Source organism: Pipistrellus hanaki (genome assembly GCF_964339955.1).
Source record: "Pipistrellus hanaki genome assembly, chromosome: 14".
NCBI classification, from domain to species: domain Eukaryota; kingdom Metazoa; phylum Chordata; class Mammalia; order Chiroptera; family Vespertilionidae; genus Pipistrellus; species Pipistrellus hanaki.
Window position 1 is genome coordinate 44215719 of NC_140516.1, and position 15826 is coordinate 44231544.

At 37.0% G+C, this 15826-nt stretch overlaps 1 protein-coding gene across 1 annotated transcript in view; it reads left to right on the top strand.

Moving 5' to 3' along the window:
• The first annotated feature begins 3319 nt into the window (after window positions 1-3319).
• The window catches only part of SMC3 (structural maintenance of chromosomes 3), a 30713-nt gene continuing 18206 nt past the window's right edge, over window positions 3320-15826 (top strand). The window contains exons 1-9 of the mRNA XM_084903375.1: window positions 3320-3491; window positions 4983-5058; window positions 7269-7307; window positions 9520-9587; window positions 11306-11377; window positions 11757-11836; window positions 12091-12169; window positions 14361-14478; window positions 15419-15594. Coding sequence (XP_084759501.1) covers window positions 3477-3491; window positions 4983-5058; window positions 7269-7307; window positions 9520-9587; window positions 11306-11377; window positions 11757-11836; window positions 12091-12169; window positions 14361-14478; window positions 15419-15594 — 723 coding nt within the window. The 5' untranslated portion in view covers window positions 3320-3476. The remainder of the gene's footprint in view (window positions 3492-4982; window positions 5059-7268; window positions 7308-9519; window positions 9588-11305; window positions 11378-11756; window positions 11837-12090; window positions 12170-14360; window positions 14479-15418; window positions 15595-15826) is intronic.

Consider the following 15826-nt stretch of genomic DNA (forward strand, 5'->3'; position numbering starts at 1 on the left):
CGATGTAATTTCATCTTCAATGCCTGTAGAAACTGTTTCTATGTCTTGGTTTTTTGTTTTTTTTATAATATATTTTATTGATTTTTTATAGAGAGGAAGGGAGAGAGATAGTTAGAAACATCGATGAGAGAGAAACATCTGATCAGCTGCCTCTTGCACACCCCCTACTGGGGATGTGCCCACAACCAAGGTACATGCCCCTGACCCTTCAGTCCCCAAGCCGACGCTCTATCCATTGAGCCAAACCGGTTTCGGCTCTATGTCTTGTTTTAATGAGAACTGTGGAGGAGAAGCCAGCTCACAGAGGTTTGTTGATAGAATAGAAGAAGAAATTTTATTTTATTTATTGTTTTAATAGAAATTATTTTTTTCTTTTAAAATATATTTTTATTGATTTCAGAGAGGAAGGGAGAGGGAGAGAGAGACACTTCAGTGATGAGAGAGAATAATTGATTAGCTGCCACCTGCACGCCCCCTGCTGGGGATTGAGCCTGCAACTTGAGCATGTGCCCTTTATCGAACCCTTCAGTCCACAGGCCACGCTCAATCCACTGAGCCAAAATGGCTAGGGCTGAAGAAGAAATTTTAAAGCATTTTCAGGAAGCTCAGGATTTTCATGCTTTACTTGAATCCAAAGTGAAGCAAATGATTCTAATTTTCAAAATTCGTCTTCAGTTCTCTATCAATATTGTCTTTTCTACCAACTTATCCTATTAGGGTATATAAATCAAATTGTCTTTCAATGAAAGTAATGGTTTCTGGATCTGTGAATTTCCCATGCATAGATCCTTTTTTGATGGAAATAAAATGTAAACAGTTCGGTCAAATCTGTAAGGCATTTGGCCATAATGTTTCACAGATGTGCAATATCAATATGATCAAGTACTTTATAGAAAATTGTTGTTAAATTATGAAACATTATCACAATCTGTGAAAACTCTGTTCTTCTAAGCTTCTAACTCCATTTTGCTCTTCAATCTTATCTGCATTGAAAATCACGTTGTATTCTTTCCTTGCTTAGAAGTAGAAAGAACATTAAAAAATGCCCAAAAAATGCCTGGCCAGTATGGCTTAGTAGTTGAGCATTGACCCATGAACCAAGAGGTCACTGGCTTGATTCCTGGTTAGGGCACATGCTAGGATCCCTAGTAGGGAGTGTGCTGGAGCCACATTTATCTATCTATCTATCTATCTATCTATCATCTATCTATCTATACCTCTCCCTTCCTCTTTCTCTACAAAAATCTATAAAAACATATTTAACAAAACAAAACAAAACAAAACACCCAGCAAACAAAATCCTGGACCTGATGGCTTCACAGGGAGGTTTAAAAAAAATTTTTTTTAAATGCCAAAAATATCACACAAATAAATAAGTCCTTTGTCCAAACCACATGATTAAAAAATTGGGATCTTGAAAAGGTGGGTGTTTTTTGGTTTTTTACTTTCTAGGAACGCTAAAAATTCCTTTCAAATTTAAACATTCCTAATAGAACTGTGTCCTTAAGTAAGAATCTTATCTCAGCGTGCAACAACAGTTACCATCAGCTTTCATGCTATCACATAATGAAGAATCTTCTCAAATTTAATAATTACCTCTTGCATAATTCACCATTTTTTTTTTTTACTATGTAACTAGACACTGTTTAGTTCAGGTAAATTTTTCATTGCGGAATTTTCTTAAAAAGGAAGCAGTGTGTTGATTTACATTCTCATGCGACACCTTTAGTTGGGAAATAACTTCTGTCAGTGCAGCTGCACCATTAGAGCACCTTGGACACCAAACTTAAACTCAAACCATATTCCTTGGCAGTGTGATCCCTCATAGTTTTAAACAGTTCAGAGCTAGTTGTGTTTTCATCAATGAAACTGAAAAGTTCCCTCTTATCTCCAGCATGTTCAAATTGCATATTGTACTAAAGTAATTGTCATGTGAGCAGAATGTGTGAGTTCAACAACCCCTGGCCTACACTTACCTCTCATTAACTACAGCTCTACATTTATTGATGTTCTTTCTTTTGATGTAAAATCCACATATAATGACATGTAAAAATCTTAAGCGAATAGTCACAGATTTTTGATAAATGCATAAACCTTTGAACTCAAATCACTATAAAGAACATTACCATCAGGTCCCAGAAAATTCCTTTGTATTCCTTCCCAGTTGCCTCCTAACCTCCTCAAAGCAATCACTTTTCTGATTTTTTTTCTTTTTTCTTTTTTTATTTTATTAATATATTTTATTGATTTTGTACAGAGAGGAAGGGAGGGAGATAGAGAGCCAGAAACATCGATGAGAGAGAGTCATCGATCAGCTGCCTCTTGCACACCCCCTACTGGGGATATGCCCGCAACCAAGGTACATGCCCTTGACCAGAATCGAACCTGGGACCCTTCAGTCCCCAAGCCGACGCTCTATCCATTGAGCCAAACCGGTCCCGGCTTGTTTTTTTTTCAATCATAAATTTGTCTCACTTGTCCTAGAACTTAATATACATAGAAATATGTATTCATTTGGAATATATATATGAGTAAATCTCTAAGTTTCATCAGTATATATTTGAGCTTCACTCAGTATAATTTTGAGATTCATCTATGTCATTGCATCTATCAGTAGTTCATTTTATTGATTGAGTCATCAGTTGGTAGATATTTGGGTTGTTTCTAGTTTGGGATCATTGTAAATAAAGCTGCCATGAACATCCTTACAAAAATCATTGAGGACATATTCGGTATGTTCATCTTGGGCATAGATCATAGGATAGATGTATATTTAATTTTACAATAAAGTGGTTGTATCACATTACATTTCTATCATAAATGTGAAAGAGTTTCAGTTGAGAAAGAAAGAGAGAGAGAGAGAGAGAGAGAGAGACAGACAGAGAGAGACAGAGAGAGAAAGGATTCCACAATCCTTTGAATTCCACACCCCAAAGGCATTCTGTGGGTCCAGGGACACAGCCCGCTCCGGGTCCGCGTTTTTAAACAGCCCGAGAGCACGTGACCGCCGGCCCGCACAGCTATTGGCCCTCCGGCTCCCATACTTGGCTTTGGCGCCGAAGGTTCCCCGTCGTGGACGCAACCATTGGCTCCACGCTCGGAGGGAACACGAGCCAACCTCGCGTCCAAGACTTTACTGACTGAAGCTTCCGACTAACTCTCAGGAAACTTTAAGCTACAAATAGAAATGTAATGATCAAACTCAATCCACCTCAGGACGCCGGAGAAGCCTCCTTTTCGAAGTCAGATAGAGCAGACCCGACCCTGACTCCCCCTACGCTTGGTTGGGAAAACGGGGGTGGTTCCGTCCGAGGCGCGGGCTCCGCCTCCCGGGGCGCCGCCATTTTGTTTGGCTGGCGGGACGGCGCGGCGCTTAGGGGGAGGGGTCCCTTAGGTGCCTCCCCTGACCCCGCGGCCGCGCGGCTGTCGTTTCTTCCCGCGCAGCCCTTCTCCCCGGTCGGGGTCACGGCGGAACCATGTACATAAAGCAGGTACGGTCTGCGCGCCCCTCACAGCCGGCACGGCCGCGGGAGGACCGCTCCTGGAGGCGGGGATGTCGCGGCACGACCTGCGGCCTCCCTGCTCGCGGCGGCCCGGGGGGACCTAGGCAGGTCGGGGACTGGGGGGGGGGGGGGGGAGCGGGAGGGGACGGAGCTCCGGGGGCCGCTGAGAACAGGGGCGCCCCTCTGCAGCCCGGGCCTCCGTGCAGGGCCTGGTGTGGAGGAGAAAGGACCTGGGGGAGGTGTGGAGGCCGCGGGGCGGGCCCTGTGGGGGGATCGGGCCTTCCGGGGCGGGGGGATAACGGGGGCGGAGAGGCCGGGAGCGGGGGGTGCTGCGGGGGGAGCCCCGCGCGGGTCCTGCGCTGGGGTGGGCGCCCCTGGGAGGTGCGGGGGGCACAGGCTGGTGGGTGTCAGCTTCCCGGGCTGCCCATCTCCTCCCCGTCTGACCGGAGGAGGAGAAGGGACTGGATTCGGGCAGAGCGTGCAGCGCCTCCTGCTTGTTTACGTCTGTCACATCGGTCTCCCGCGCCGAGACCCGCACGAAGGAGAGCCCATCCGCGGCCCTTTGGGGAAGTTTCCCCGTCGGAAATGTTAGGCTCTCAGCACTCCTTTCTTTTCTTTTCTTTTTTTAAAAATATGTTTTATTGATTCTTTACAGAGAGGAAGGGAGAGGGATAGAGAGCTAGAAACATCGATGAGAGAGTATCATCGATCAGCTGCCTCCTGCACACCCTCCTCCGGGGATGTGCCCGCAACCCATGTACATGCCCTTGACCGGAATCGAACCCAGGACCCCTTTAGTCCGCAGGCCGACGCTCTATCCACTGAGCCAAACCGGCCTCGGCTCTTTTTTCTTTTCTTTTTCTTTCTTTTTTTTTTTTTTTAATACATTTTATTGATTTTTTACAGAAAGAAAGGGAGAGGGATAGAGAGTTAGAAACATCGATCAGCTGCCTCCTGCACACCCCCCTCCGGGGATGTGCCTGCAACCAAGGTACATGCCCTTGACGGAATCGAACCCAGGACCCTTCAGTCGGCATGCCGGTGCTTTATCCACTGAGTCACACCGGTTTCGGCTAGCACTCCTTTCTTGCAACGTCTCCTTTTTTGGGGGGCTGTCCCGTGTTTCTCTCGGATCAAAAAAGCCGGGGCCAGCCTGCCTAACTTGACGCATTTCCTCGAGCCCTTCAGGTTGGGGGTCCAGCGACCCCTTCCCCAGGGTGCTTGGTTTTGAGACGCCCCGAACCCATGAAAACTTAAACACCCTGGCAATGGTCACTGATACACGGACTGTGTGTCCTCCGACGACGATTTTTATAATCGCCACTTTCCACAATGCAATATTCTTAGGAGAAGTCGACAGTCTTCTATTTTCAAGGAGAAACCAGAAAGGGCAAAGAAGTGCAAAAGAAAACGTTTTTAGAAGTTATTTCTTGGTGTGTGTTCTGAAAAAAAAAAAAATCGCTTTCATTTATTTGTTAGGTGATCATACAGGGTTTTCGAAGTTACAGAGATCAGACCATTGTAGATCCCTTCAGTTCAAAGCACAATGTGATTGGTAAGTGTTCGTGGCTCCCGAGATCGGATTTATACCTTTGCAGCCCTTTACATTCTGCCTGTGTCTGGGCTGACGGAGACAAAGCTACCTTTGAGCATACATAACTGTGTGTCTTTCTTTGTATGACATAACTTATTTGTCTTCTGTCTGCACTGATGAATTGCTTATTTTACACACTTAAAAGTATTTGAATGAGACAGTCACACATTACTTTATTTGGGTATACTGTGTGTGTGTTTCCACAGCTCTAAGTTTATAGTGAATGACACTAAACGTAGTGCCATTTTGTGGTTAAAATACTCACTATTGCCTGTTTCAGAGATGACCATTCTTTATTCACAAATGACATTGTTCTCAGATTTCTTGTCTCCCTGTCATAATGTCTAAGGATCAACCACATAGCTTGGTGGGAAGGTTAGAAACTATGAAACAGAATTGGATGGGATTCAAATCCTGGTTCTGGCATGTGTTCTTTTTCAATCTTGACTCCCCAAGGGTCTTCGGTTTTCTCATTTGTAAAGTAGCGGTAATGATACCCATCTCCGAGGGCTGCTGGGAAGATTATATGAAAAGGCAGCTATGTGAGGCTCAAGGCTAGTGGTGATTGCCCTGCAATAGTCAGTCTGCAGGTTCTTCTGGTGGTGATGCTCTGTTTTGCTCAGAGAGCCAGCACAAGTGTTTTTTGATGTTCTGAATTTTTAGATGTAAGTTATATATATCCTGGAACTTTACCTCAGACTTCAATGTGAACTTTCGAAGAAAAGGGATATTCTCTTGCATAATATCCTTATCGACTTCAGTGAACTTAATATTAATGCAGTCATTTGCTGCTCATTTTCCAGTTCTGTTGATTGACTCGGAAATGCTCTTGATAGCCTCTCCCCCTCCGGTAAAGGATCTAATTTAGGATCAGGCATTGCATTTAGTTGTCATGTCTCTTTAGGTTCCTTTAGGTGGGTCCTTTCCACAGTGTTTCTTTATCTTTTATAACATAGTTTTATTTAAAATATTGTGCCATCTACCTTTTACTGATGTTACTTACGATCACTCAGTCAAGGTCGTGCCTAATTTTTCTACTACTGGTATATAGTTATTTTCCCTTGCAACTAATAAATACTATGGGAATGGGGAGATACTTTTGAAACATGAAAAGATGGTGATCTTTATAAAAATTTTCCTCTACATTTTGTGTCCATTAATAATTCTCTATTCTGATGGTTTCAAATGACTCCCCCCCCCCCCCCCCATTTCCAGCATTCCTTTCACATTTACCATGATCAATTAGGAGCCCTTCCTTCTTGGTTGCTTATCTTTTTATTGTCAGTATGAACTCATGGATTATCTCCCCCCCACCCCAGCACTAATTTATAATTCTTCTAATTATTATGGTACTCCTGTTGTCCTAGATTTAGCCAGTGGAAGCCTCTTCAAGCTGGCCTCTGTGTCTGTTATATGCCTCTTTTTAAAAACAACTCATTACTTTCTGGCATAACATAAGTGATCTCTTTAAGATTTACATTGCAGTAAAGGTGATAACTTTGAGGCTAAATTGTTCAGCATATTTTGGTTAAGTTTAAGAATTTTAATGAAAATGTTGCGAAACAAAACACTCAAATGAATTCATTAAACTCAAAACATTTGATACCCTTATATGTACAGGATTGCTTATTTCTGAATTCAGATAGAAAAAAACAATGCTTTACAGTTATCTATACTTTTGTGAAATATGAAACTATATTATGTACATAGGGCTGATCATAAATTATTTAACATGTGAATAGTTTGAGAATTTAAAATGATTATCGAGTATTTTTAAAAATGTTAGTAATATGTGCATCTTTACATTATTAAGAAATACTTTGTATACAATTAAAATAGAATACATTGTAATGAATATAAATCATGAAAACCAGGCAGTGTATTTAGTTATTTTTATTAATTTTAAACTATTGGGAAAGAGCAAAAATATCAACAATTAAATTATTTTCTTTAGAGAAAAAGATATCTGAGGTCTATATGAAAATTATACTCATTTGGTGATTAAAGCTGTTTTGTTTATTGATTTCTTTTGTTTACTGTTCAGTTGTATTTAATATATATTAAGATGTTATGCTAGAAACTTGGATTTATAAATTTTCTAATATTTTTAGTAAAGTTTTAATTTTATAATTTCTTACACAAAATAACATACTTTTTTTGAAATTTTATAGTGGGCAGAAATGGATCTGGAAAAAGTAACTTTTTTTATGGTAGGTATTGTTTTTTGAATTTTAAATATATTAAAACCTACGTATCTTAAGATAGTTCATTTTGAGATTATGTTTGCATGAAATCCAAGAAATACTTCTTCATACAGGGTTGTAGTTTAGAGAGTTAAGAGTGTAAGGACCTGAGTTCTACTCTACACCTCGTGATCATTGAGCTCTGTGAGACTGGGCAAAACACTTAGTCTCTCAAATTAATCTTTCCATTTTAGGAACAGAGATGTTCACCCTGCCTGCCTGTCTTAGATGGGTTGTGTGAATTATAAAATTGCAACCAAGATACCTGCCCTTGACCAGAAATCGAACCTGAGATTCGATGCTCTAACCACCGAGCAAAACCAGCTGGGGCTCTAAACCAATTATTATTACTATTATTTTAAATACATTTTATTGCTTTTTTACAGAGAGGAAGGGAGAGAGATAGAGAACTAGAAACGTCGATGAGAGAGAAACATCGACCAGCTGCCTCTTGCACACCCCCTACCGGGGATGTGCCCGCAAACCAGTGTGCATGCCCTTGACCGGAATCGAACCCGGGACCTTTCAGTCCGCAGACCGACGCTCTACCACTAAGCCAAACCGGTTTCGGCTAAACCAATTATTTTTATAATGGATGGAGGGGTGTAAAAACTTTGTAAACTCAACAGATTGTCTGTTTGCAGATAGTAAATAGGACTTTGAAAATTATCTCTAAAGATTAGATGCATTTAAGTTTAGTAATGCCTCTGTTAGCAAATCTGGGCAGAAAAAAATCATGTTAATAGAATTAGACTATATAAAGAGTGAGTTGGAAAATTTTTGAACCTCTTAGTTGAGTAGTATTTGAGGAAAAGGGTGGGTTTAGAAAACCAAAAGTTCTGCTCTGTCTGCTGTACAGCTAAAAGGTACTACTATGTATCCTATCAGTGTAGTAATTTGGGGATGGTAAGAGAATGGCTTGGAGTAGAAATTAGTGTTTCATAATCTTCTCAGGAATGAGGGCAATTTAAATTCATTTTCCTCCCCCCCCACTCCAAGGTGATTATAAAATATAGCCAGTCCTCACTTCATCCCCATTTATGCACACATACACACTGTCAAAGGTCTTTTGGGTGGACTAGGAACAGTACAACTGGGTAAAGAGTTCCATTTCTAGATCAGTCCATTTAAGTGCTCAACGTGGAAGTAGGACTGACTCCTTATGGAAGCAGTTGAGTGGAAAGTGGGACTCTGAAATATTTCCATATATATATATATATATATATATATATATATATATTTTTAAAATTTGATTTTATTCTTTTTTTGTTGTTGCTTTCAGAGAGAATAGAAGAGGAGAGAGAAATAGAAATGTCAGTGATGAGAGAGCATTATTGATGGGCTGCCTCCTGCATGCCCCCTTCTGGGGATTGAACCCACAACCCAGACATGTTCCCTGATTGGGAATTGAACTGTGACCTCCTGGTTCATAGGTTGACATTCAACCAATGAACACACCAGCTAGGCAACCTTTTGGTGCATGGGGCCACAGCCAGCTAACTGAGCCACACCATCCACGGCATTTCCCTATATTTTTACTTAGTTCTATTTCTTTTAACAAAGTATCCAATTAAGAATATTGTAGGAATGTATTCTAGTTTGTTAATAAATAACATATAACATATCTAGTGGGTAAAAGCAAATATAGTGTTAACCTAACAAGTCAGAGAGTACTTTGATTAAGAAGTAGACCTTAGTTCTGCTTGTCTCTTCTTGTACCTTTGTATTTTCTTTTTATTTTATTATCTTAAATGTTTCAGTGAACACTTGAGAAAATATTTTATTGATTTCAGAGAAGAAGGGAGAAGGAGAGAGATAGGAACATCAGTGATAATAGAGAATCATTGGTCGGCTGCCTCCTGCATGCCCCACATGGGGGTTTGAGCTCACAACCCATGCAAGTGTCCTGACCGGGAATCGAACTGTGACCCTTCGTTCATAGGTTAATGCCAGCCGGGCTCAATGAAAGCTTTTTAATAGTTTTCTTATATCATAATTTTCTAGCTGATTAGTCTGAAATACAGGTAAATTATCTGCTTTTTTGTTGTTGTTTATATGAAGCAGGTAATCCACTTTATCTGCATTGTTCACTACCTGATACATTATATTCTATGAAGATATTAGTAAGGCATAAATTCATTTTTAGACTGTACTAATTGTTATGTTTTTGTATTTCTAGCAATTCAGTTTGTTCTCAGTGATGAGTTTAGTCATCTTCGTCCGGAACAGCGATTGGCTTTATTGCATGTGAGTGAGGCTGCTTTAAGACATTATTGATACTATAGTTAATCCTTGAACAGCTCAAGGGATAGTTGCATCCACTGCCTTCAGTAGGAAATCTGCATGTAACTACAGCCAGCTCTCCAAATAGCAGATTTCCAATCACCAGTGGATCCTTGAACAACATGTGCAGATCCATTTTAAAAACCTGCATATAAGTGGACCCTCACAGTTCAAGGGTCAGCTGTATATATTTTAATTTTTATTTATTTATTTACTTTAATTCTCCCCTGAGGATATGTTTCTACTGATTTTAGAGAGAAAAACTAGATTGGCTGCCTCCCAAATGAATATGCCCTGTCCAGGGATCGAACCTGCAACCTTTTGGTGCATGGGATGATGCTCCAACCAACAGCCACACCAGCCAACACATCAATATATATTTTAAAATACATTGTCAATTCTGATAAATTATTTGTTCAAGTTTCAGATCCTTTTGAATATGATGTAGCCTCTTATTCTGCTGTAAAATTTAACCTGTTATGTTAATGCAGGATAAAGCTCTAATTTTAATCGAATGATAAGAAAATTGTAGGATTTGTTTATAGATGGATATGTCTTCCATATAAATATAAATTCTTTATTAAGGGTATTGTCTGGTAAAGCTTGAGGAGAAGGTTTGCTGAGGAGAAAGAAGAGTTTGATATTGGGGATTAGGAACTTTGAGACTCAGAACCAGAAGTTAAATGGAACCATATAGAAGCAACCATTGCAAACTAAGCAGCATAAAGTTGTTACTATTTTTAGCCATATTTTTACTTAAATGTTAACATTTTCCAATATGAAAGAAGTATGTGTAAAGAAAATCATTATAATTTTTCATTAGATTTTTTTATGAATAATTAACTAAAATAGTTTAGGATAAAAATTACAAAAGACATAAAATAGTATAATTTATATTTCTGGTTTGAATAAGGCTTATAATTAATTTAAGGATCAGAAAGTAAAATTCCTCCATATTTCTCAATAATGTCTCTCACACCTAGGAAGTGGTTTTTTTTTGTTTGTTTTTTGTTTTAAATAGCTCTCCACCCTACTCCCCAAATTGAATGTTTGGCTCAGTAATCAGGACTAATTCTTTATAGAAAAATCTCTGTTTAAGTTTCTCAGATTGGCATTAAAAGAATAATCTTTTTAGATATTCTACCTTGTGTTGAATCACTACATGATACCATGTCCAGAATCTGGAAATTACCTGGACTTGGTTATGTAAGTGGTTAGGTCATAAATTGGTTTAAATGTGACCATGTTAAATGTGTTTTCTTAGCAGATTTAAAACATAGACTATCTCAAATGTTGAAAAAACAGAGTTTCAATAGTTACATGATTTGTTAGGGTTCATTTTCAGCCTTAACATGAGTCTAAAAGAAAAGCCTCAAAGTGTTTTAGATATTATCACATAGTAGAACTTAGTGTCTATAGGGTCTTGGGCTTTAATGAGGACCTAACTTTAACATCTTTTGTATTCTCATTCAGAATCAAAAGCCTTTATGTTAAATATTACTATCCTAATATCTAATATCTAATATCCTAGTATCTGCTATTTTGTCAAGGGAGATATATACTAGTCTGGTAGAAATTTTTCTTCATTGAACTAGGCTTGTTACCATGCACTAAATTTGAAATGTGTTCAAAGTATTTGAAAATACCACTTAAATTTAAAATTTATTTATCTCATGTTTTAGGAGGGTACAGGTCCTCGTGTTATTTCTGCTTTTGTGGAGATTATTTTTGACAATTCAGACAACCGGTTGCCAGTGAGTAACTGCTTTTTCTTTTTGTTAATGTTGAGAATTTTATTGTTGCAGCTGTTTTTTTTAATGCTTTAAAACATTTATTTATAGCTTTATGTAAGCTATTATAATTTCATTTATGCCAGAGTTACTATACAGTTTACATACTAACTTTACTTTAAAATTATAATGAGCATTCTTATAAATAATAAATAAGTGGGAATGTTCAAGCTGTTGTTAAAAAAAAATGTCTTTATCATAAGAATTGAGTATTCATAGCATACCTGTAGAGAGATTGAAATGTTAAAATAATTGTTATGTTTAGGGACTCTACAGTGACCTTTAAAGTTTTTTACTTATACTATTAAATTAACTCTGGGCTTTTACTTTTTCTTCTTCTTAGATTGATAAAGAGGAAGTTTCACTTCGAAGAGTTATTGGTGCCAAAAAGGATCAATATTTCTTAGACAAGAAAATGGTCACGTAAGCATTTTTCTTCACATTTGTGATTTCTTTGCAACAGAATGAAAGTATTTTTTACTTGCCTAATATAAGCATATTTACTTATGTTCAACAAATCAATATTTAGAGCATAAACATTAGAATCAGAAGATTCTCTTAACCTAATATAACAGATGGTTTAATGACTGTTCTGAACTCTCTCATGCTCCTTGACCCAAAAGTTAGTGTACTCATTTTTTGGTTATTTATCTGAAATTTTCGATCTTTATTAACAGGAAAAATGATGTGATGAATCTCCTTGAAAGTGCTGGTTTTTCTCGAAGTAATCCTTATTATATTGTTAAACAAGGAAAGGTAAAAAAATTGTATGTCCTTTTTTAATAGAATTTGGTTTCTGAGTATATTCAGTGAATAATTTGGTTTATTGTAGTGGTTAAGTTGAAGTGAAAGTGTACCTTATGTCTTGTTTTCACTGGTTTACTTTGTATTGTAGTTAGTATTACCTTTTATGCGGCTATAAAATACAAAGATCCATTGCATAATGGGATGGGAAGTATTTTTGTAGAGTTTAAGTGGATCATCATTCCTTAGTGACCTGTATCACTTTCTAAGGTACATTACACTGGAAGACATTTAGATTTTTGGAAATCTTTTAAAATCATAAATTATGAATATTGTAGAAATTCTGTAAAAATCACATTTGAAAATATTACTATCTAAAAGTATATCACAAAATTAAAATGCTAAAAAGCTTATATTACTAGAATTCACCATAATGGTACATATTATTTTCCTTATAGAGATTATATTCATTGTAGTTTTTAGTTTCTATATACTTTAGCTGATTGTTCTATGATTTTCTAATATATTTTAAACTATATCTAAGATAATTAATTTTTCTTAAGACGTACCTATAATGTCCTAAAGTTTTCTATAATGTTTGTTTGGACACGGGGGGTTGGGGGGGAGTTTTAACAAATGTTCACTTCAAATATCATATTGAAGGCTTTTTTAGATTTGTGTTGGAAAGTTAGCATTCAGAAGTGATTAGGAAGGGCATGGTGTTTCACATTGGGAAATATGATACCAGAAGAACAGGTTTTTTAAAAGATGGTTTATAAGACATTTTTTAAAAAGAAGGCTGGTTTGAAATAGCAATTATCTGAGTCTTCCCTTCACACATACAACAAGGGCCACTTTGCATTATTTTAATTTCTGCTCATGGTGATTTCATATGACCATCTACACAAGTATTGCCGTCACCCCTACTCTATATGCTTTATTTCTGTTCTGTTTTTCTTCATAGCAGTTGTGTTCTGTGATGGTCTGCTTATTTCCTCTTTTCCACTAGAATAGGTTCCACGAGGGCAAGACCTTTTCTGTTTTGTTCACTGTTTTCTTTCCCAGTGCCCAGAAGAATGGCATGTATGTTGTAATAATGCATTAAATATTTTTAATTGAGTAAATTAAAAATGAACAAACTTAATTGGGGTAACCAAGGAGAAGGATTCGAAGGGTGATTTTTTGGTTGCATATATTTTTGTTGTGTATACTTTTTTTTTTTTTAATATATTTTATTGATTTTTTACAGAGAGAAAGAGAGACGGATAGAGAGTTAGAAACATCTATGAGAGAGAATCATCGATCAGCTGCCTCTTGCACACCCCCTACTGGGGATGTGCCGGCAACCAAGGTATAGGCCCCCGAACCCAGGACCTTTCAGTCTGCAGGCCGACGCTCTATCCACTGAGCCAAACCGGTTTCGGCTTGTTGTGTATACTTTTGACAGACCATTTTTTTCTTAGCTCAGAGCTGATTCTCTTTTATGTAAGTGTTAAAGTAACTGTCAACTTGAATTTTTAATGCAGTGATAGCATTTTTTACCTTTAGTGCTTAATTTTATTTTAAAGAACATGCGAAACTCATGCTTGTTATATAAAGTTTCATGGTAATTAGGTTTTATCACTCTTTGTCATGTATTTTCTTTGCCATATATTTGTGAGATATTAGAGATGTTTTTGCTCATTTTTTTAATATACCCTACCCTGTGAGACAGTTATTTTAATCTATACTTTAAGAATACCATTTTTGTTATACTTTTAATAGTATCATTATTGCTTTTAAAAAATGCGTAGTGAGTTAAGGTTTCCCCCTTTAGAAATACTTTGTTCATTTAGAATGAATCTCATCTTTTATACTTTGTCAAATTGACTAAGAAAAGAGATCACGGGATATTCCTCTGTCATTTGTTTTTATGCGTTTATTTTTTAATTTTTTAATTTTTTTTATTACAGAGAACTCCTCTGACATTTGTAATTTGGGTTTTGGTTTTTTTTTTTAATCATAAATCAGACTTATGAATATATATCTTAGATTTTTATTTGGTAAATTTCACTTAAGTAAAAGGAAATACAGGGATATAGATATACTTAAGTACTGTACAGATTATATTAGTGAACTCATACTCATGTGGATACTCATTCAAGGTAGAGTTCTTAAAGAGCAGTCTGTAGTGCTGTAATAATTATTTTTCCAAAAATTTTAGATCAACCAAATGGCAACAGCACCAGATTCTCAGCGACTAAAACTATTACGAGAAGTAGCTGGTACTAGAGTATATGATGAACGAAAAGAAGAAAGTATTTCTTTAATGAAAGAAACAGGTAAAAGAATTGTGATTGTACCTTTTGTCTATTTGTTGTGAATTACTTTTCATTGTATTGTAGTGGAAAGGAGTTATGTCTATCTCAGGAGTATATTGTATGATACTTTGCCTATATGTTGAATGGAGATAAAATTAGTTTTAAGCAATTTAAGGTTTGAGATTTCCAATAATTTATTTCTTTGAATAAAGAATTGTTACTGTGAAGTAGTAATGCCCTTTTAGGTTAACTATTTTGTGCCTCTAATGTCCTCATCATTTTGTGTGAGGTAACAAATTTGGATGTATTCCTCAAAATTTACATTTACATTTACTTGTTCAGGAGCAAGTAAATGTAAAACTTGGAACTTAGACTCATCATTAGTGCATTTTATTGTGGAAACCCACTATGCTCTTCAAGTGCTTTGTCCTGTAATAGCTTAGAGTCAGACAGTCCTGGATTCAAAATCTAATAATTAACTGACATTGTAACTTTAGACTTGATCTCTCTGGTTCAAAGCTTCCCCATCTGTAAAATCCTTTTTTCATGTTTTATGGTGGTGAGTAGAGGAGCAAAGTAGCACCATAATTGGAATATAATAGGCATTCAATATGTAGCAGCTATAGATAATGCTTTACTGTAAAATTGGGAATCAGTGATACCATTGATATTAGTAGGGTTTTGTGTTTTTTAATGTTAAGCTTTTAAAGGGAGCTTATACTGAGACCCTTATCACATATATATGAGAATCAGTGTCACTATGTGTAAGTTTGTTCTCTGTTGTTTTTCATAATAAAGCATCATAATTGCCATTTTATCTTAGATTTGTTTATCCCATAATATCAAAGAAACAATGCTGCAGTTCTTGAGATTAAGTTTAACTAATGGTATATTTGAGAAGAGATATTATATAAAAATGTATTGAACTCCTTCATCCCCCCCCCCCCTTTTTTTTTTAAAGAGGGCAAACGGGAAAAAATCAATGAGTTGTTAAAGTACATTGAAGAGAGATTACATACCTTAGAGGAAGAAAAGGAAGAACTAGCTCAGTATCAGAAGTGGGATAAAATGAGACGAGCCCTGGAATATACCATTTATAATCAGGAACTTAACGAGACTCGTGCTAAACTTGATGAGGTAAAATATTTACCTTTGCCAATTAAATTCAGATTAATTTTATTACTATGTTATAACTTGTGCTATATTTATATTTTTTAGTGATTTTTAAATAGAAAAGTAAATTTGAAAACTCCTTAATGAATTTATCAGTTAGCAAATTTGTTCAGTCTGTTCTAAGAAAAATGTGTAGACCCATGTTGGCCTCGCTGTATATCTAAAATATATAATCAGGTGGGGTCTCAGACCAAGA